This window comes from Bactrocera dorsalis, chromosome 2, assembly GCF_023373825.1.
Source record: "Bactrocera dorsalis isolate Fly_Bdor chromosome 2, ASM2337382v1, whole genome shotgun sequence".
NCBI lineage: Eukaryota > Metazoa > Arthropoda > Insecta > Diptera > Tephritidae > Bactrocera > Bactrocera dorsalis.
In genome coordinates, this window is record NC_064304.1 from 11,545,306 (window position 1) to 11,566,904 (window position 21,599).

Sequence of the window (21,599 nt, forward strand, 5' to 3'; positions counted from 1 at the left end):
ATACATGCACTTATATTTTCATTAACTTTCTTTGCTATGTTTCCATAGGTTGCTAAATTAAAGATTTGAATTATGACAAATACCATAATTTCTACATGATTCAATGTGAAGCATTTTATCGTAACGTTATAAAAACGTTCCAACAAATTGGTTTAGTAGCGACTACTCTGAAAGGATATTAATGCTTGTTCTTCCAGTTCGTTTGTTTACATTTGTGTCAACGTCCTTTCCATTCACTTTTTGCTCATCATTTTTTTTTTAGGGTTTGTTTGTGACATCGATTTTCATAAATTTACTTCCGCAGATTTGTAATTACGTTTGTTATCCTTTGAAGTTTTTTTTTTTACATTTATTTTTTGAAAAAATGTCTAATAAACGTTTTTATAATTTTCCCGAAATGGTATCCAACGATCTTCACGAAGAAAATATACCAATATCAGTGTCTAACAATAACAATATTGACGAAATTAACGAAGACCACGAAGACGATTCCGAGTTCCTACAAGATGTTCCTTATTCATCCAGCAGCCTTGATCGCAGTTCAATAGGATCAATACCATGGGCTGACGATGCCATAAAACAAAATCAATTAGATTGGGAACAAGTTGAGCGTATGCTATCTAGTGAGGAGGCACTGCCCGTCGAACCAGATTTGCGTAACGAGATTATAGAATGGCAGACGAAATTTCCACAGTTATTAGAACGAAAACAAACAAAGGAAATTGTAGAAAAAATCGTAGATGACTCAAAAGCCAATAACAGTTTAACACAAAATATTGATGATGACTTAATTTCACATTTGAGTTTGAACAGTTCTGATGATGAAGACAGGTATGATGAGCTCGCTACGCCCACTACTACAGAAGCACGACGGATCGAAACATTAGAAGGTCAGTTTTTAGGAAGGAAAAGTGCCATAAGCAAATCGTACGCAGACAGGCTCTCAGCCAAAATGGCTTTATTGCGTGTAACAGCAATACCACTACGTCCAAAACATCGAAATGATTCTATTAAAGTAATACGACAACAGACTTCAACAGATCGTGAGCACAGTAGTACATCTAGTTCATTGCGATTACGTAAAATATCAACGAGTAAACCTCAATCTATTATGCAGTCGCCTGCACTGCTTCATGAAAACACGCCTTTTGACACGCAACACCATTTTCGTATGCCTCCAATTTTAAATGTACTGGAAAGCAAACGGCGTTTTCGAGATTTGGCCTCGAACAAAAGCTTTGTGCAATTGACTCAAGTGAAGGCACCTCACGCTAAATCCGCAGCTATAATAAGACAGCCAGAAAATAATTTATCAATTGGTCATACACCAAGAGCTACAATTTTTACGGGCCATCATCAAACTGTGTGGCAAAAACCGCTAATTGCTAACCGTGTGAGCAGTAATTTTTTCAACAATCGAAATGCCATTATATTGCCTTCCCTGCATGCAAAAGGCATCAGCGCTCAACATCAGCGTCGAAATAGTACAACATCCAGTACAGGCGCGGGTACAAGAACACAAAGTTTATCGAATTCCAATGTAGGTTCTTCAGCTAACAGCAGCGGTGATTTTAATCTGCGACCGCGGAATGCCGTGGATCGTTTTGTGTCACGCTGGCAGCAAATCAATGCCAATACTTCAACTTCGACGGGAACTGTTTCAACCGGTCGCTCAATCTCAGCAGCAGTTCATCATCATGCGCGTGGAGAGGTCGGATTGCGAGAGTTGTATGTGCCATATAATGCCTTCAAACATGATGGTTTTAAATAGCGATCACAGGCGTGGCGGTTTGTATAATGCGCCACAATTTTCACAACACATGAAAAACAGTGTTTCGAATACAAGAAAATGTGAAATTAAAACCAAAAATGGAAAATTATTCTTCTAATTCACTTTCAATATCTTGAGGATTGTATGATTAAAATTATTTCAAAGAACTGCCAATATTTCTAGTTTTCGAAACATTGTACAACAAAAACTATACTTACATAATTTGTACAAATAAAATTTGCAAAATTGCAGTGCAATTATATAAGAAGTGCCTTTAAGCGTTAAAGTTGTGTTAACGTTTTAAAAAGAACTGTGTGAAAATAAATTTTGAAAACAGTCTTCACTATATGTTGATAAAACTATAAAATATTTTTTATTTAGCTTAATTTTTTCATAATGAAGAAGTGTGTTATCAAATTTCGAATCAAAGTATATATATTTTTTTTTTTCATCCGAATCTTGTTGAATTGTAGATGTCTCATATCTCTAATGGGCTGTATGTAGAATCTCCAATGATTTTGTGTACGCTTTCTTCGGGTAGGATAATCTTCTTAAGTTAGCCTTTACCTATTTTGCATCATTAACTGCATCACAGTGAACATCAAAAAGGATCACTTTAATTTACTGCTATTCAAAGATTAGTTACAATTACAATTTGTATTGTAAAATTCAGAAACTCAAATAAAAATTTCTTACAAATTAAAATTATCCAGACGCAGCTTTCCATCATTCTCTGTCAAGTACATTATATCTGATAGGCACTGTTCACTTATTAACTCCTCGACACGTTCGCACATCTAAATACATATAAGAAATATATAGCAATTACGTAAAGCATTTTAAATCACGACTTACTCCTTTAGCTTTTAATTCGTTCAATACTTCGGGATGCTTGAAATTCGGTCCGAAATTCACAGCTACTGTGGCGCTTTTGTGAATGGATATGGTAGGGTAATAAGAACCACCGTATATATCTGTGAAAGCCACACCTTGTGATTTACCGTTTTTAAAATACTCTATTTTACTGCCTGGCAGTACTTTAAGGCCCTTCAGTGTTTCTTGCACCTTATCCTTATCTTCATAATATAAATGTGACTTAAACTTTACAAGAGGCTGAAAACAAAAATAATGTCATAAATATGTTTTACATATTTATTGTATATATTAACAACATACTCTGTCCTTAAAGGTATTGGGTAAGTAGTTGGTGTCCGTTTCATCGGGTAAATCGATTAAGAAACCCAAAATGTCACCTTCCGCATAAGCGTCACTATAGTGTTTACCATGGCTTTCATGGAATCTGGTACCTTTTCGTGACCGCCATGAATAACCGAATTTGTCATAGCCGAGAGGGGCTTGCAGATTGCCGTACTCCTGACCCCAGCCCAATCGCGTTGCAGCGCCCTCTGGCATTTCTTCAACAACTGCCTCAAAATACCAACGCCCACGATTCACAGCTAAATGTTTTTCAAAATATGTAGTATTTTATAGTGTTTATGTACATTACACAATTATTATGAATAAGCGAAAATGTCGTGATTGATTGCGTAAAATCAAAATCAAGTGAAAAAATATTAATTTTGTTAACTTACAATGTGTGGCGCGTACCATACAGTATCCCTTCTCACCAGTAACAGCTAAACGATCTTCGGAAATTTTCAGTTGCGGTGCTCGATCATGCAAAGCCAATAGGACACAATTTGGCACTAGAGTTCTATATAACCAGCCTGGTATTGGTTTACCAGCCCAATCAGAGCTTTCGTCGAACTCTTGTCGGAATGGAGCATGCGGATCAGGTTCAGCTAAAATGTAACGATAGCCATCCTTGTTGAAAGGATGCTCCAAAGGGTAACCATGTGCTGGTAACTTCACATTCGCCGTAATATCAGAACTAGGACGACCCTTTTTTCCTGTAGGCCCAGAATCGTTACCGGGAAGCTTTCGTTTGTTTTGACGATTATTCTTCGTCAAAGAGGAAGCTAGGAATAGGTGAGAGATGCATACAATAAATAATAATTAAAAATATTTTCGACCTGAAATTTCTATACGTATTTTGACGTTCGCCAATGGAATAAGGTCATGTAGAAGCGCAATATCAGCAATGGAATGTGTGCAAATCTCGAATTTTTGTTGGAATATGACCAATGAGCTTCAGAGTGGACGATATTTCTATGTCCTTACTTACATATACATACATAAGTATGTCCATAATTAATAACTCAAAAACTAAACGAAAACTATGACTCATTGTTCTACGTTTTGCAACAATAAATGAAGTGAAACTAAACAACCTAATAACACAAATCCTTGAGAAATTATTTTCACAAATGCCACATTCAACTTCATAATCGGCCAATCAATATACCAATCAATCAATGCTTTTACGTACTTTCTTCCTCGCGATGCGACACCGTGTTGTTGTCCATATACTCGGAAAGTTGCAACTACGTGCGCAGCAACGACAGCAGCGATAAAAACGAAGCGTCCAACCGAATCGATATATGTATGTACATATGTAAAACAAAACAGCACTAACTACTGTGAAAAAATTTACATACATACATACACATGCACACATATACAAACATGCCTCATAGCAAAACAATTGTTACAGTGGATATCCGCAGATTCGCGAACAATGCAGCAGACTTCTGGCACGTAACAAACGTTCCGCTGCCGCCTCTCCACCCACTTTGATTTTCCTACGAAAGTCGACGGTGAGCCTCGCCCCAATGTGACAAAATGCATTTGGAAACAAACTACCATCACAGTAATCAATCACAATCACAAGAGGGCGAATACATAAATAGAAAACTATTTTAAACTTTAATTGATTTAGACATTCATCAGTAAATAAGCTAAAAATTGAGGGGAAAGTTAGAGTTGACCCGGTTGTCGGTTTGAAGTAAATACGAAAAGTTGAACAAATCGACACTCATGGACACGACGTGATATTGATAAACATTGAAATATTGACTAAAGTAAATTAAATTTTAATATGCAGAAATTAAAATCTCAATTAAACAGCAATAAAACAATACAACAATCTAATCAGTAATGGCATGCAAAATGAGCTCATTTGGACACAAAAGAGAAATTTACTTAAGAGCGAGCGAGAGCAAAGCACGCGAATTATGGCACAAAGCGACTGGTGGATAAGTTTCCGCAAATTACATTTCGTCTCTTTTTTCTGTTTACAAATGCTTAAAATTATTTCGCACTGCTCCAATCCATTCACGCACTTCTACTTACCTGTCCCGTGACCATCTTCGGATGTTCGTAGCAATCCGCCCTTACCCATGGTATCGTAGTTCGGTTTAATTAGTGATAGATCCTGCGTGACCAAACCAAACATGGCGCCAGTCTCCGCATTCTCCTCGTAAGTAAACAAAATATTAACCTCTTTAACCAGTGAACGTTGCACCGTGGAGTACCTAGCAATAGAAAAAACTTCTTATTTTTATTATTTCTTACATGTTGTCATTTATATACTCACCAAGATTGAGTGACACGCCGTGGCAGCGTAGTCATGGCCTCCCAATATTGTTCTATATATGGTATGATTTCTTTGTCTTTACTAAATAGAAACTTGCTTTTACCGTCCTTTACCGCATTTTGTTGCATATTAGCTATGGCAGTGACACACATTTGTGGTATTGCTGCAAGGATTCAATATTGTATAAAGTGATATTTCTAAAATTTTACTACACTTACTGGCTTGGCTTTTGCGAAATATTTCCAGTCCACTTTGTGAGCAATTTTTACATACGAACATATAGTTGGAAATAAAAGGCACCAATTTGCCCAGCTGGTAGCCGATGCAAGACTCATGAAACCAACGACTGCAATTGGCGCATAATAGTTCCACTATGTTAAGATTACGCTCTTTGCCACTGTCAAATTGAAGAAAAAATAATAATAAGAGTGTGTTTATTGTTTGCAAACTTTGTCCTTGTGTTTACCAGTAGCAAATGCCGGCGCTGTTGGCGCCTGAAGCAGGTTTCTCCTCTCGTGTAGTTTCAGCTGCTCGCTCACTGGATGCATATTCCGAGGCTGTTTCGGACTGTGAATTGGTATCAGTTTGTACTTCATCCATTTTTCTATCTTAATATTTTAAATGGCTTAAAGACAGAGCCTTACACCAATCAAAAAAATGAAAAAAAAGTTATAAAAGCGTCTGCAAATATTTGCAAAAGGTGGTATGCAATTAGAGACGAACAGTAATTGGATAAGTATGTTCAGTGAGTAGTGTACATCATGAATTTTATGTAAGTAAATACAAAGTTACTATATTTTAATATTTTATGAAAAAATATCTAATTCTGTGCGTTTGTAAGCTGGAATATAAGTAAATAAAAATTGAGGGAAAGCCATACTTATGTTTTGTTCTTTATTTATAATTTGCTACCACTTGTATACATTTTTTAAATACAATTGCTGCTAATTGTACCACGGTGCATATTGTACCATTCTTAAAAAAGAGACAACACTGTTTCTACTATTCACAATGAAGATATTTTTCACTCCAGTGGCGATTTACTTTCTTTCTGTGGTGGATGCAAATTTTGTGGTAATTAAATTATAGCTTGCATATTTTACAATTCTAGAAAGAAAAAATAGTGGAAATTTGTTAAAATAAAAAGCGTACGTTCAAAGGTTATTTATTATTTACTTTATATCTAACGTGTTGTACAATAACGATTTATAATTAACACTTTGTCGCAGTGAAAATCAATATATTCCAGAGTAGCAAAAGAGACTCCCGGTGGGTGTTGGGGAGCAATAAGTCCACGTTACTTTTTTCTTTGTGCATTCGACGGCATATACCATATGGGAGGCGTATGTGTCTATATCAGCATAGTATTTGCTGATGTTGGATGCTATGAATAAGCGCTATTGATTTTTTCGCTTTACGTCAAAGGCGTCAGCAAATAATATCAGTTTTATATAAATACTTGTGTTTAAAAATTGCCCTAATTTACATAAACTGTTTGCATCTGCATGGAAATTGAGTGATACTAAAATTTCTTAATTGTACCAATACTTATAAATAATTAATAGAAGGGAACATTAGCAGCTGTATAACAAACGCACTAACGATAAAGCATAAAGTGATTCATAATCATTAAAGAAAATTCACAATACTTTTAAATGCATTATACAAAGGGAAAACTATTAGTTGGTTATTAAAAAAAAAACCAGAACTAAAGAAGTCATTCACCCACGAACCAACACGATTATTTTATCAAAGAGATATGTGTTATTAAAATTTGAATGGTAGTTTTGGAATATTTCGATCTTACAAACAATTTCGCAATCATTTAATTTTTAATTTCAAATTAAACTTTTTTTAAACACATTACCACTTGTGTATACAAATGTCCAGACAGTGCATATATGTACTTTAGTAATATATACTATGTATATTCACAAAGAGGTATTATATATACTATGTATATTCACAAAGAGGTATTATATACATACATATGTAAATGAAGATATGTGTGTATATAGACGTGAGCTCCCTGATGCTGTAGAAATTAAAGAGAATGTTTTATTAGAGTATACAAATCTAAATATACAAAATGTCTTTCCAAGGCTTATCACAGTAAGCGATAAGAACAACTGTGAATAACGTACACTTCACTTTTGTATAGCACAATATCATTAGCTGCATCAAAGCTATTTTTTATTAATACTGAATCTTACTAATGCGACAATAAAAACATTTTTGTTTTTAGACATTTGAATCCCAGGGAATATCAACTTAGTTATTAACGCTTCGAAAAGTCCGCCACTGAATCAGAAAAATTACTTTTAGAATATTGTTGTTGGTTTGACCAAAGCAACAACAAGATGGGGTCGTTATTCCGTAGTGAGGAGATGACTTTGTGTCAACTCTTTTTGCAAAGTGAAGCGGCCTATGCATGCGTGTCAGAATTAGGCGAGTTGGGTCTGGTACAATTCCGAGACGTGAGTAGTTATATAATTATTTCATACAATATACATATGCAACTTATACAAAATTATACATATACCAGCTAAATCCCGATGTGAATGTTTTTCAACGCAAATTCGTCAATGAAGTGCGTCGTTGTGATGAGATGGAGCGTAAATTGCGTTATTTGGAGAAAGAAATCAAAAAGGATGGTATACCGATGTTGGATACGGGCGAAAGCCCCGAAGCACCTCAACCCAGAGAAATGATTGATTTGGAAGTAAATATAATTTCAACTTGTCAACATTTACAAGTTAACCTGATTTATTTTTAATGTTTCAGGCCACTTTTGAAAAACTGGAAAACGAGTTGCGCGAAGTTAACCAAAATGCAGAGGCATTGAAACGTAACTTCCTTGAATTAACAGAATTGAAACATATTTTGCGCAAAACACAAGTTTTCTTCGATGAGGTGAGTTGGCTAAACAAGCAGTATGTTAATATTTTAGTTTTATTAATTCAATAATATTGCATAAATTGTCAATCAATTTACACAGTTTACTAATCAGTAGTTTTTCGCTAACCTTATTTGGTTCATTGTAATGAAACACAAATTGAACAAATACATACATGTGCAAATTTTTGTATTTTTTAAAGAAAAAAATTAGACATTTTTTAATAATACACTATCTAAACACATTCTCTAAATGGTTATTGATATACTAATATACTTATCTATTCAAAGTATTAAATTTCTATAAAATGAAATGCTTCCTTTCCCACCCTTTTACATTATATGTTATAATGGTTATATACAATAGTGAAACAAAAGCAATCCAACTTAAAATGCTTATATCCAATTTTATACAGTCGTAGTTTTTCGAAAACCACTTAATATCTATCACAAACCTACATTGTTTCCACACACAAAATATAAATAAATGAACGTTATAGTTGCCACCAGCCATTTTATCAGTGAAGTTACACCTACACACACATGTATGTACCTACAATGAGAAAAAAACCTCCTAGTCTATTTATGTATACCTATCTACATATTTACATATGTAATTGACTAAATTTGTTACATACAAATAGTTGAAACCCCACCGTATTCACACGCCCTTACCACAATGAAACCACAAACCAGCAGAAACACATTTCCTTTGTATAAGTAACACTTTTTTTATACAAATAATATGTGCATTTTATTTCTTTTATTGTGCGGTTTATAATCCTTTCTGACTCCTTCAAAACTTCCGAATTTTTCTGTTTTATTTTTAGTTTTTCGCTCTTTTTTTTGGTACTTTTTAATAGTTAATTTAGCTATGATTATTAAATAGATATTCTTACTTTGACGTTTCATTTAGTTTTTCATTTTTTTGATAAACTGTAAATAAGCACTATTTAATTATATTAGAAAAAATTAATTTACATATTTATATACATGTATATATATGTAGCTTCTACAGCAAGTTCTGCGTGTTTATCTAAAAACTTTTTGGGTTTCTCAAAATATTTCTTTATACAGTTGTTATCTCTTATTATTTAATGTTCGTAATAAAAAAAAATTGTGTATTTGTTGTATGTTTTAAATGTACAGAGTATGATTTTTATTTTGTAAGCTTTGATTTTATAATTTGTTGATCAATTTTGGCCTTAAATTCGTATTCCTAGTGTAACAAAACAAATGATTAAATCATTTTTGATGAAAGAATTAGTAATTGTAAAAAGTTGTAACCTTTAATAATGATAATTTTCGCTTAAAATTTTATTGGAGGCCAATGGCACAATGGATTATTTAAAACGAAACTTATGTAAAAATACAGAATTAAATAATTTTATTATTATAGCTTAGATATTTCAAGTAAATTTTGTTTCATAAACAAATTTCTTCACTTATCTACCACATATACATAGTAAATAACCTACAAATACTAGCCACTTGCTTTTTTCCCAAAAACTTAAAAAAAAAAAAAATTAAATTCAATATTTTCTAATAAGTGCACATACAAGTATATTTTAACAAAATGCATTGAAAACCATGATTTCGATATATGCAAACACAGCACCTTGAGGAACTACCCTTTGAAAGTGCACTGAACACGATTTTTTAGTTTGTCTGCAACTTGCACTTCTACACAATATTTGTCATTATAAATTTATCACGTCCAGTGCCTGCTTAAATTTATTTTGATAATCCCATTAGCTGTGCCACATTCCACGCATATTTCTGTTGTTTGTCTCACGCTAACAGCTGTTTATTACATATTACTTTAAGTAATTTAAAAGAACAAATTTTTGATTTCAATTTCTGTTAAAACATTTTTTTCCCTTTTTCGTTTGTTATTTTCCGTTAATTAATACGAAACACCTGCGTTACGTTCATACGTTTTATCTGCAAATTAAATCAACCAAATACCAAACCACACGCACACATGCATACGAAACTACTCCGCAAACGTGCTACAAACAACAACATAAACAAAATTTACTCAACCGATACGCTACTCGCTTTGTATCCATATCATCCCAAAACAACTATTAACCATTTCCCCAACAACAATCAATCAACCAATTCCCTTGCAACGTTTCGTGCGCACACAATTTTCGGTTATTTTGCGTTTGTGTATTGTGTAAAGACGGTGCCTACAGTTTCTTACAATACCTCCTCCTCCACTACTACTTTTAAATCACGCTGGCGCTATGGACGGAGACAGATGGCGGACAATCAGAACGAGGATGAGCAGGCGCAGCTGCTGGGGGAAGAGGCCGGTATGCGCGCTAGTCAGCCCGGACAAAATTTAAAGCTTGGGTAAATATATGCAAAAAAAGCACAGAAAGTAAACAAAAAACTCTATGCAACAACAACAACGTGTTGTACAAAGTTGTTTTTACAAGTTTTTGTTGAATATTATGATTTTCAATTTGCAAAAACTAAACTCAGAAGCGTTGTGTTAAAAGAGTTGCATATGAAAAGTGGAAACTTTATGCTGCCAATTGTTTAGTGCACATTATTCACTTCACGATAGCACGTTTGGACCTTTGCACCGCAAAATAATCTATAACTAATTTTATATTGATTTCATTTTTTTCTTTTTGTTTTTCGAATTTTATTATTTGTGTTTGTTTTGTACACTTATTTATTGCGCTTGGTTCATTTGTCCATATGTGTTGTTTAATCCAAATTGTATTATATATGTTTGTATACGTCGCTGTAAATACGCCCCCTTTGCCTGATAAATATCCGAAGATATTTAAGCATAGTTGGAAAATGCAGTCTCCACCAAAGCTATTTCCAATTAACACAATATGTTTACAAGGCGGATCTGTGACTTCTCAAGTGTTTTTTTTTGCAAATGCCACCTGCAGTTTTGTTTTTGCCACAAAAAGGATACATTTTTTTATTTTCAATTTCAACCGTGCCTAAATCCTAAATAATTAGGTTTTCTAGATCTTTTGCAATATTTTTTTTTATCTCCAAAGCAAATAAAGTTACAACTTTGAAAAAGTGATATTTTATTACAGAATTTTCCGCTCTGCAAAAAGGGTCTGAATAAATTTTTTTGTTAAAAACATTCATTTAAAAGTTATACAAATTGTATGTACTGTGTTCATAAAGTACACCGTGTTGTATGAGCAACACAGAGTGTATGATATGATATGATTTTTAATTGTCATTTCGGCCATTTTTAAGATGTCAACAATTAGTTTTTTTTAAGAAATCATAACTCTTATTGAAAACCCATGTATAACTTTTAAAGGAATATTTTTATGGAGGAAATTAAGATATTTTCTGCAGAGCGGACAATTTCTATCAGAATATCACTTGTTCAAAGTTGAGGATTTACTTGCTTAATGTTAAATAACAAACGTCCCATGTTAAATGTATGGGAAAAGTAAAATGTGCACGATTAAAATTGAAAATAAATCACTAGTTTCCGTTCGATCTTTGTTTTTAGCGCAAAACTGAACTTCAGGGAACCTTTGCAGAAAAACAAGCAACTTGGGGGAAATAACGGACACCCTTATATGTGTACATACATATGTACATATATTTTACATATAAGTATTTAATTATGTAAATACTCGTATATGTAAGTATGAATGTATGCGCGTGTGCGTATCCGATTTCCTTAATCCATTTCACTTCCTCATGTTCCATGGTCACGTCACCTAAGCATACCTCGTCCTCGTCGTTATAAATTGTTACTTGTCGCAAATTCTTAAATTCTCGTGTGAGCATTCACCTTCCACACTTTCTTCCAAAATAAGTTATATAAGATGCGCTGGTTCATTCCAATATTACTGATAAAAATGCACATATGATTTGTTGGCATTCGCTAGAGTCGTCACAAATACATAGCCACTTCATGCGCCCAAATACATGCATATTGCAAGCACCAAAGTTTACACCGGAGTTGATAGGTGTATACATTGGTTACCGGGCCTCACAGCTGGTAAAGGTTCATCGAACTGTTTGAATTCATAATCCATAGTAAAGTGTATTAAGAATAACTTAACTAACAATTAGTGTATTATTGCTAACAATACTACCAATTTATAACAAAAGCATTTTTTCATATTGAACTACTATCTGGTGTTGGTGATTAGGCAGTTAAGGATCATTTGCATATGCATAACAGTAACTTTTTGTCACACATACAATTGCAACTACTTTTCCTGTCTTGGCAATGAAAAATATAGCATACAATTTGTATATTTCTTGAAATTTGTAGCAAGAGGGTGGTATCAATACCACAACTGAGTCGATGACACGCGCTTTAATCACCGACGAAGTGCGAACTGGTCACTCGATGGGTCCAGTTCAGCTTGGGTACGTATTGCTAATATAAAAGAGAAGAAAAAAACAATGCTGCCGCTGGCTTATACAAATATAAAATACTAGACTCTGTACATACTTTAATAACATTACTTAATACTTACATATATACAAAACATGCAGTGGCTCGAAATGCAACGAGCTCTAATATTTGTGAAGTAATGAAAGCTTTTACTAGTAATATCAAAAATACTTGCTATTAAATTATATTTTATTTTTAATATTCGACTTTTTGTGAAAGCAAACCATTTTTGATGAAATTTTTATAGCAAGCTTTCGAATATAATTTGTTAAAGCTTTAGACATTTTTCGGATAACGATTCCATAAATAATAAGTGGGTCCTAAATTTTAATTATTTTTATATTTGTGTCGGAGACCCTATTAAATTTATATACGTATATATACATATATAATGTGAATGATCAGCGTGACGAGCGGAGTCCAGTTAGGCATGTGTTTCTGCCTGTATATACTTGTCCCACAGTTTTTGTGATATCGATCTGAAAATTTGCATACGTCCTTTTCTCGCCAAGAAGCTGCTCATTTGTCGCAAGCACCGATATAGGACCCCTGTAGTGTTCTCACGATAGTCGGGTCGACGTAAACGGAACGGACCTGGCTTTTTATCCGGTTAATGACTGTTACCTTGGCAGAATTCTGCAGCTACAACAACCACTGTAGCATATAGCTGCCATACAAACTACACTATTAAAATTGATTGTGTTTGTGAAGGGTATTCTAGTCGGTGCAACCGAAGTTAACGTTTTTCTTGTTTTTTCTTTGTCTCTAAATTACTTAACTTTATGTAAAACGGAATGAAAATTAAAATTTTTTATATTTTCAAACTTAATTGGTCTACAGAATTGGCACCGAACCGATAATTCCTAAATAACAATAATTTCAATCAAAATAGAGCAAAATATTGATTGACAAGTAGAAGTGTCAAAATACTTCAAATATTAATTGCTCTAATAAAATTCGGGCCACTGCATATAAACAACAATATTTACCTCACAACAGGTTAACAATAATTACTAAAGTAAATAAAATCAAATAATGAAGAGAATTCAAAGTGCTTAAGCTGAAAAGTTAATTTTTTTCTATTAGTCGCTTTGTAACAAAACTTAATCTAGCAACTAACCGCTTTGGCTGCCGTTCTGCTGCTTGAACCTAACGTAAATGACATGGAGTACAAAAAAGTGTTGTCCAAATTGGTTTTTCTTTTAACAATTGTTATTTATAGCCTACAAATTGAACTATAAACACCTAGATTTTTCGGGTCATCGTCATTATCGTCGGGTGAAGCGCGCAATCAACGCATGCGGCTTTTTATTAATGCTGCATTGCTGCTAAAAGCGTTGGAAATACTCGAGGCCATAATAAAACAATAAATAGTTCTAACTATAATAGTAAATGCTGAATATTTTGCATGATATCGAAAATTGTTATCGCCTGCCTCAAAGTTTAACTTTTCGGCAATTCAGCTTTGATTACCTTTATGTTAAAAGCGAGATTTTTGTGGAGAACCAATATAGAAATATCTTTTTTTTTAGAAGAATGCAAGAACGATGCTACTTGGAAGAACCTTAAAAATTTATTAATTTATTGAAGTGTTGACTGTTAATTTTTTCAATCAATTGCCTTAATATTAAACAATTACAATTTTTATAGCAGTTAAGGTGAGCTCTTAGTAGAAAAAAACCAAAAAATGAACCTCTAAAATTGAGTTTTACCTAAATTTTGAAAAGGTTTTTGAAACCAAATGTGAAAATTAAAAATTGTTTCCAGACGCAAAGTAATATTTAAATTTCAGTTTTTTGCGCAAAAAAGTAAACAGACCGCTTGATTTCAAACATATTTCTGAAAAGAAAAATGCTTGCATTTTTTTTTCATTCAGAAAGTTTGGCTTAAAAATTAAATATAAAGTTTTTTATTCCAGTTTTGGAATCAGAATTAAAAATTTAAATCCTAAATTTCGAGTAAGAATTGAAAAAAAAAATGTTTTAAGCCAAGATGTTTGGGTTTATAAATTGAAAATTTTATTTAACAATAAAAATTAAAAATTTGCAAGCTTTGGAATTAAATATTGAGAAAATATTTTTTAATTTAAAAACTTTATTAAAAAATTAAAAAAAAAAATAATAAAAAAAACGAAAACTAGCTCAACTATATTGATATTTTATTAAAACTTAGCTTTCCTTTTCAAAAGTTAACCAAAATGATAGAACCTCACTCAAGCTCAAAAAAAGTTAATTCTAAAACAATTTCTTTTCTTAATTTGAAATTATAAGTTTGATATTAAATTTGTTTTTCAATCCGTTGTTTGCCGCTTTTTATCCCATTTTTGGGATGTTCAATTCGGTATTTGGAATTAAAATTTTTAGAATAGTTTTTAGTTACAAATTTCGGGACAATAAGTTTAAAAAAAGATTTAATTGAAAGATGAATTCAATTATTTGTAATGCTTTATGCATAAGTCAAAATTTCTTTTAAAATCTGCTTTAAAATTTCAGTACCCTTCCCTTTAACTAGATCTAGAAAACTCTTGAAAATATAAAAAATAATAAAGAATACTGCAGAACCAAACAAAAATTAACAAGAAATTAAAACCATCACTTCTTAGGCTCAAATAAGAACTAAAACACTATACAACAAAAACATAATTCAATATCTTCCAAAAACAAAATGTGTAACAAATGAATAAACTCTGCAAAACTCTTCTTCCATTCCATATACACTAACATACAATTGCGCTTAAAATGCGTTTGCTTGTCTTGTAGTTACTTGGATAAGACCTATGAGCGTGAAGAATACCTGCCATGGTTTGTACAAACAATTTGCAAAACAAATTAAAACGTTTATCAATCAGTCAATCAGTTGAACGAATATGATTTATCAATTTTTATATCCCAAAACTCATTGTTTGGTAGTAAATTGTAGAGGCACGCTATACCCGAAACGCATCAAATCTGCTCATGCTCCTCGTCTTTTTCGCCTAAATGTACACATAAATACATATATATTTACATACATATATTACATATATATATTTTAATACAGCACGCAAGGATCCAACGAATATTGCCAAACGACGGACCATTTATAATTAAGTTTAGCTGCTACATTTAACTCTTGCGCATGCACAATTTATTATTTCTTTTGTTTCCATGCATACTTTTTGTTTTTGTTTATTTTCATACATATAAATGTATTTCCCCAACGCACCACTTACTTTTGTTAATCACATGATCGCCGGTCACGTTGCTGTTTGCGGAAACGAAAAAACAATAATAATAAATAAAGATTAAAAAACTAGTTTCTACGGTTCAAAACCCCAATGCTTGAGCGAAGAAGCATTTGTATTTGTCCATGACTAATGTTTTGAGTTTAGTTTTTGCATTTGTAAATAATCGCCATTCCCATTTTTTTCTTTTTCTTTACTTATAAATACTTTCACATAACAATCACTTTAATGGTATTTGTTGTTGTTTTCTTCTGCCGACCATAAAGCTTTGTTGCTGGCGTAATTTTGCGCGAACGTCTGGCTGCCTTTGAGCGCATGCTGTGGCGCGCCTGTCGCGGCAATGTTTTTCTGCGTCAAGCCATGATTGAGTCACCGCTCGAAGATCCATCGAATGTGAGTAAACCAACAACAACATTTTTTTATAAACACACAATAATAACTCTTTTTTGTTTTTGTTAATTAACAGGGTGATCAGGTGTACAAGTCGGTGTTTATTATCTTCTTCCAAGGTGATCAGTTGAAGACACGCGTCAAGAAGATATGCGAAGGCTTTCGCGCCACATTATATCCATGCCCAGAGGCACCGGCCGATCGCCGTGAAATGGCCATGGGTGTGATGACGCGCATCGAGGACTTGAATACGGTGCTGGGGCAAACGCAAGATCATCGTCATCGTGTTTTGGTCGCTGCCGCCAAGAATCTGAAGAATTGGTTTGTGAAAGTGCGCAAAATCAAAGCCATTTATCACACGTTGAATCTCTTTAATTTGGATGTGACACAAAAGTGTCTGATCGCTGAATGCTGGGTGCCGGTGCTGGACATCGAGACCATTCAATTGGCATTGCGTCGCGGCACCGAACGTTCTGGTTCGTCGGTGCCACCGATTTTGAATCGTATGCAAACTTTTGAGAATCCACCAACCTACAATCGCACCAATAAGTTCACCAAAGCTTTTCAAGCACTAATCGATGCATATGGCGTGGCTGCGTATCGCGAAATGAATCCCGCTCCCTATACGATTATAACGTTTCCCTTCCTCTTTGCTGTGATGTTTGGTGATCTCGGACATGGTACACTTATGGCACTATTCGGCTTATGGATGATACGCAAGGAGAAGGGTTTGGCTGCACAGAAGACTACAAATGAAATTTGGAATATATTTTTCGGTGGTCGTTACATAATATTCTTAATGGGCGTGTTCTCTATGTATACGGGCTTAATATATAACGATATATTCTCAAAGTCGCTAAATGTTTTCGGTTCACATTGGCATGTCAACTATAATAGGACAACAGTGCTGAATAATAAACATTTGCAATTGAATCCCAGCACTGCTGATTATGAAGGCGAACCCTATCCATTTGGTATGGATCCCATTTGGCAAGTGGCCACAGCCAATAAGATTATATTTCAAAATTCATACAAAATGAAGATATCAATTATACTCGGTGTGATTCACATGATTTTCGGCGTGTCTTTGAGTCTCCATAATCACACTTACTTCAAAAACCGAAATGCTCTGCTCTATGAATTCATACCGCAGTTGGTCTTCTTAGTAATGATGTTCTTCTATTTGGCACTTTTGATGTTTATAAAATGGAATAGATATGCTGCGACTAATGCCCGTAAGTACTCTAACATTTCAATAGTTCTTTGCCTTAAATTGCATACTTTATTTTATATATGTACAAATATATTAATATGTAATTCTCTAATCTTTAATAGCCCCCTACTCTGCCGGTTGCGCTCCCTCGATTTTGATTACTTTCATTGATATGGTTTTGGGTAATACGCCAAAGACACCACTCCCAGGCTGCGAGTCATATATGTACGCTGGCCAATCATTTTTCCAGAATTTGTTCCGTTTCGTCGCTCTCTGTTGTATACCTGTAATGTTGCTGGGCAAGCCACTTAAGATTATTCAACAGCGTCGACAAGCAAACGTAAGTTGAAGGGGCTTAACAATCAGCAAAAAAACATATTTAGAAATACTTGTATGTTTCTATATCTTTTGTGTTGGCAAGCGAATCGTTCATTATCACCATTCATCGCTAATCACGATATGCACAGTTTTTTAATCCCTCAAGAGGGTTTATTATATTTGCCACAATGTTTGTAACACCCGGGAGGAAACGTCGGGGATTCTTTAAAATTTTTATTTAAATGATTAGCGTGACGAGCAGTGAATTTAGCCATACCCGTCTGACTTTCTGTTGCTGTTGTTGTATCAACAGAATTCTGCCAAGTTGACAGCGCTTGGGCGAATAAAAATCCGGTTACGTAGAGCCGGCTCTCGTGGGAGCGGCCTCTGACTGACCGTCCGTCCATCTGTCTGTGTAAACGTGAACTGATGCCTCAGTTTTTGATACATCAATTTAAAATTTTTCACCCATCATTTTCTACCCAAACAGATGCTCATTTGTCGGAATCCCCGATATCAGACCTTTATTTCATATATGTACATAGATAGCTGTTACACAACCTGATCGCCTTTACAAGCTACCTTTACGAAAATTGGCGTGGATTAGTTTTCAAGACAACGATACAATCTCCGAAGAAATTGTTCAGAGAGGATCACTACTACTATACAAAGTGATCAATAAAAATCTTTTATATGGGCTTGATATCTTCGGTATAACCGAAGTAAACGTTTTTTCTTGTTTTATTGTTCCTTGGTTAATAGCAATTTGACTGCGAAAATTCGCAGAGCACACAAATATTCAAATCAAAATTTTAGTATCTAGCAGCACATTACTAGTTGGAAACGAACTTATATTGTTGCTGACGTAATACTATAGTTAAAAATACAAAAAATACCTGCAAAAGAAATTTCGAAAGAATTCATAATTTCCTACATCAAACTCACCTTAAGGGACACACCTAGCGTGACCGCCTAAAAGTAAAAAAATTCTGTACTGCAGCAGTACTCACAGTGGTTGAAAGAAAAAAATAAAAAAGAATTATAGAAGTTACAGACTTTAAAAAAATTTGAAATATTTCTCAAAAATTCGAAAAAGTAGTCGTTTGAAAATAAATTTTAAACTGAGCGGTTACGCTTTAGATGCCTGTAACTCAAAAAATATTTGCAATATTCGTTCACAATTTTAGTATGCTATTTTTAAAAGTATAGACTTTCGAAGTACTGAAAACCAAAAAAATTTATTTTTCTCTAAATTTCACGCTAAGTGTGCCCCCGAACCAACATCACGTTCACTTACTCCTTTTGCCTTAACCAACTACATAAGTACATTTTAATTTCACTAATATTTACGAAATAAATTATAACAGTGTTGTAATGTTTTAATGTCTTTATTATTTTGTACTTTTCCTCAAATTTCGGCATTTACCACAAAATATGTACGTCTCAAAACCAAAATTAATAACAAAAAACACTAAAAAAAATACCCAACAAATTCAATTACATACACAGGAGGAGGTTAGTTGTACGCGTAGAAAATATGTCTAAAACTGTAAAAACCTATATACATATAAATATGTACTTTGCACTATTTTTTTTTGTATATTTTTTTAACATTAACATTTGTGTTTCGCTTACCATCAGCGTCAAAATCTGACTGGCGCCACAAGCGATGCAGAAGTGGGCATGACTAACGGCACTGCTGGCGGTGTTGCCGGGCACGGTGGCGGCGGCGATCCTCACGAGGAGGAGGAACTTTCCGAAATCGCCATACATCAGGGCATACACACTATCGAATTCGTTTTGGGCTCCGTATCGCATACAGCATCGTATTTACGTTTATGGGCACTGTCTTTGGCACACGCACGTAAGTGTAGGGCGCATGCGCACATGACTTAATACACATACACATGTTCATATACATATACATATGTTGAATAAAATATTTAATTTATGTTATTTAATTGCAATATCTGTCGCACATTTTTTCCAGAATTGGCTGAGGTTTTGTGGAATATGGTTCTGTCGATTGGCTTGAAGCAGGAAGGCTGGACCGGCGGTATTATGCTGACCATTGTTTTCGCCTTCTGGGCCATACTTACTGTGGGCATTTTGGTGTTGATGGAGGGTTTGTCAGCATTCTTGCACACTCTACGTCTCCATTGGTACGTTGCTGCTTAATATCAATATTGGCTATTATATATTAAAATTAATTACTCATATTTTTCTTCTAGGGTTGAATTTCAAAGCAAGTTTTACAAAGGTACCGGTTACGCTTTTCAACCGTTCTCTTTCGATCAAATTATTGAGAATGGCGGCGCCGCTGCAGTCGAAGGTGCCGAGTAAATCAATTAATGTCGTCCCTTTGATTGAAATATATTGCAATTTGGAACGACAGTGGTTGCTCTTCAAGCACAGCACATTAACATTGAAGAATTTATGCACACATACATTTATAATAAAGTAATTAATTAAATATGCATTAAGCAGTTATGGAATTTAATAATGTAACATTCACATAAAGCTAATCTAATTGAACTTAGTGGAATTATATACATATACACATACATACATACATACATACTATAATCACATACATATATATATTACATGTTTATTACATTCAACAAGGCTTCTGGCATGCTTTGTAAGGCGATGTGAGGAAACGTTTGGGAATGCTTGTGAAGACTTACATATGCTCGCCGTTCGACTTGCAAATGAGATTATCCAATATAGTACTACATATGCATATATATACATATATATACAGTTTTATGTTTCATGTAATAATTTTAATGTTACGAGAATTCTTTGCATAAAATAACGCTTTTAGCTTTCATCGACAAACATAAAAAATGTATGTATTTAAAAAATATATGAATTCAATTATGTATGTATTTATCGGCAACTAATAATACGCATTTCTATGTATTTTTTTTATAATAAAATATGTTTATTTCCCTCAACACATTTTATTTATCAACTTTTTAGAAAACTACTTAATATTGCATTAAAAACTTTACGTTCCTAATAATTAATAATATACAGCTTTGTAAGTTGAGTTATAAAAGCATTCACATATATAAATATTTTGTGGCGCTCCATATCTCAGTTAATAGACAAAGCCGCATAATGCAATTAATACTGAATCTTTGCAATTTACAACAAGTATAAAATGTTCGGTTATTCTATTAATATCGAATTGAATAACCTACAGTTATCTGAATATAACCAAGTAAAATGTAGAAAATGTTGTTGTTCAGAAAATATACAAATAAAAAACAGCTCACAAGGCGAAAAACAGTATGACATCTAAATTACATTTCTATACATACAAGGTGCGTTCCAAAGTAAACAGGACTTTAAAAAAAATACAGAACAAATGATTTTTTTGGCAAAATCAATTTTTTTATTCAAAATAGCTTCCTTCTGCTTCAATACTCTTTTTGCACGGTCCAAAAGCATGTCGAACGAGTGTTTGAGCTCGTTGGCCGGTATGGCCGTCAGTCCTGTTTACTTTGGAACAGTTTTCATATTTTATGCGTTGAGCTAAATTATAAAGTGACTGCTTTTGCGAATTTCTTATTTTGTTGAGGTCGCAGTTGTAAGTTGTATTCGATTGACCGGAAACGGGAATCCATTTCCAGTGGCAAAACCAATCGATATGCTTTTACCTCATTTCTATGGAGCGGTATGGATGCAAATAGTTTTTTTCAAACTAGTTTTAAGTTTTTAATTATTTAGTTTCTTCTGTTGAAAATAGCGCGCAATTTTTTCTCAAATTAATTATTTTCAAATATCCGCTTTCGAATGCGTTGTTGTAGCTTATTGCAAATGAATTCGGAATTGTTATCGATTTACGATTGTTTTCTCAATGTCTAGTTA

At 33.6% G+C, this 21,599-nt stretch overlaps 3 protein-coding genes across 19 annotated transcripts; 2 read left to right on the plus strand and 1 right to left on the minus strand.

Annotated features, from left to right (window-relative positions):
• Positions 1–80: 80 nt before the first annotated feature.
• Positions 81–2,200, plus strand: LOC105227545 (uncharacterized). The gene has a single exon (XM_011206925.4). The coding sequence runs from the start codon at positions 365–367 to the stop codon at positions 1,769–1,771; it is 1,407 nt and encodes a 468-aa protein (XP_011205227.2). The 5' UTR covers positions 81–364; the 3' UTR covers positions 1,772–2,200.
• LOC105227549 (set1/Ash2 histone methyltransferase complex subunit ASH2) lies at positions 2,116–6,000 on the minus strand. 5 transcript variants are annotated; one of them, XM_011206942.4, is made up of 9 exons: positions 5,734–6,000; positions 5,486–5,664; positions 5,268–5,430; positions 5,069–5,205; positions 3,364–3,750; positions 2,948–3,228; positions 2,627–2,884; positions 2,468–2,568; positions 2,116–2,398 (listed from the first exon to the last, which is right to left on the minus strand). In XM_011206942.4, the coding sequence occupies exons 1-9, from the start codon at positions 5,865–5,867 to the stop codon at positions 2,383–2,385; spliced, it is 1,656 nt and encodes a 551-aa protein (XP_011205244.2). In that variant the 5' UTR covers positions 5,868–6,000; the 3' UTR covers positions 2,116–2,382. The 5 variants fall into 5 exon arrangements, with proteins under 5 accessions (XP_011205244.2, XP_029406652.2, XP_011205243.2 ...); XM_029550792.2 differs by having other exon boundaries at positions 2,116–2,395; positions 5,734–5,992; XM_011206941.4 differs by having other exon boundaries at positions 2,116–2,395; positions 5,024–5,205; positions 5,734–5,992.
• On the plus strand, positions 5,011–20,976 carry LOC105227547 (V-type proton ATPase 116 kDa subunit a 1). Of its 13 annotated transcripts, XM_019990760.3 has the most exons (12): positions 6,214–6,341; positions 7,513–7,744; positions 7,813–7,989; positions 8,052–8,180; positions 12,448–12,545; positions 15,333–15,374; positions 16,063–16,189; positions 16,263–17,421; positions 17,522–17,739; positions 19,359–19,581; positions 19,708–19,879; positions 19,949–20,976. In XM_019990760.3, exons 2-12 carry the CDS (start codon positions 7,628–7,630, stop codon positions 20,058–20,060), a joined length of 2,574 nt encoding a protein of 857 aa, XP_019846319.2. In that variant the 5' UTR covers positions 6,214–6,341; positions 7,513–7,627; the 3' UTR covers positions 20,061–20,976. The 13 variants fall into 13 exon arrangements, with proteins under 13 accessions (XP_049305082.1, XP_049305083.1, XP_019846319.2 ...); XM_049449125.1 differs by lacking the exons at positions 6,214–6,341; positions 12,448–12,545; positions 15,333–15,374 and adding exons at positions 5,011–5,150; positions 10,351–10,523; XM_049449126.1 differs by lacking the exons at positions 6,214–6,341; positions 12,448–12,545; positions 15,333–15,374 and adding exons at positions 6,019–6,039; positions 10,351–10,523.
• Positions 20,977–21,599: the final 623 nt, after the last annotated feature.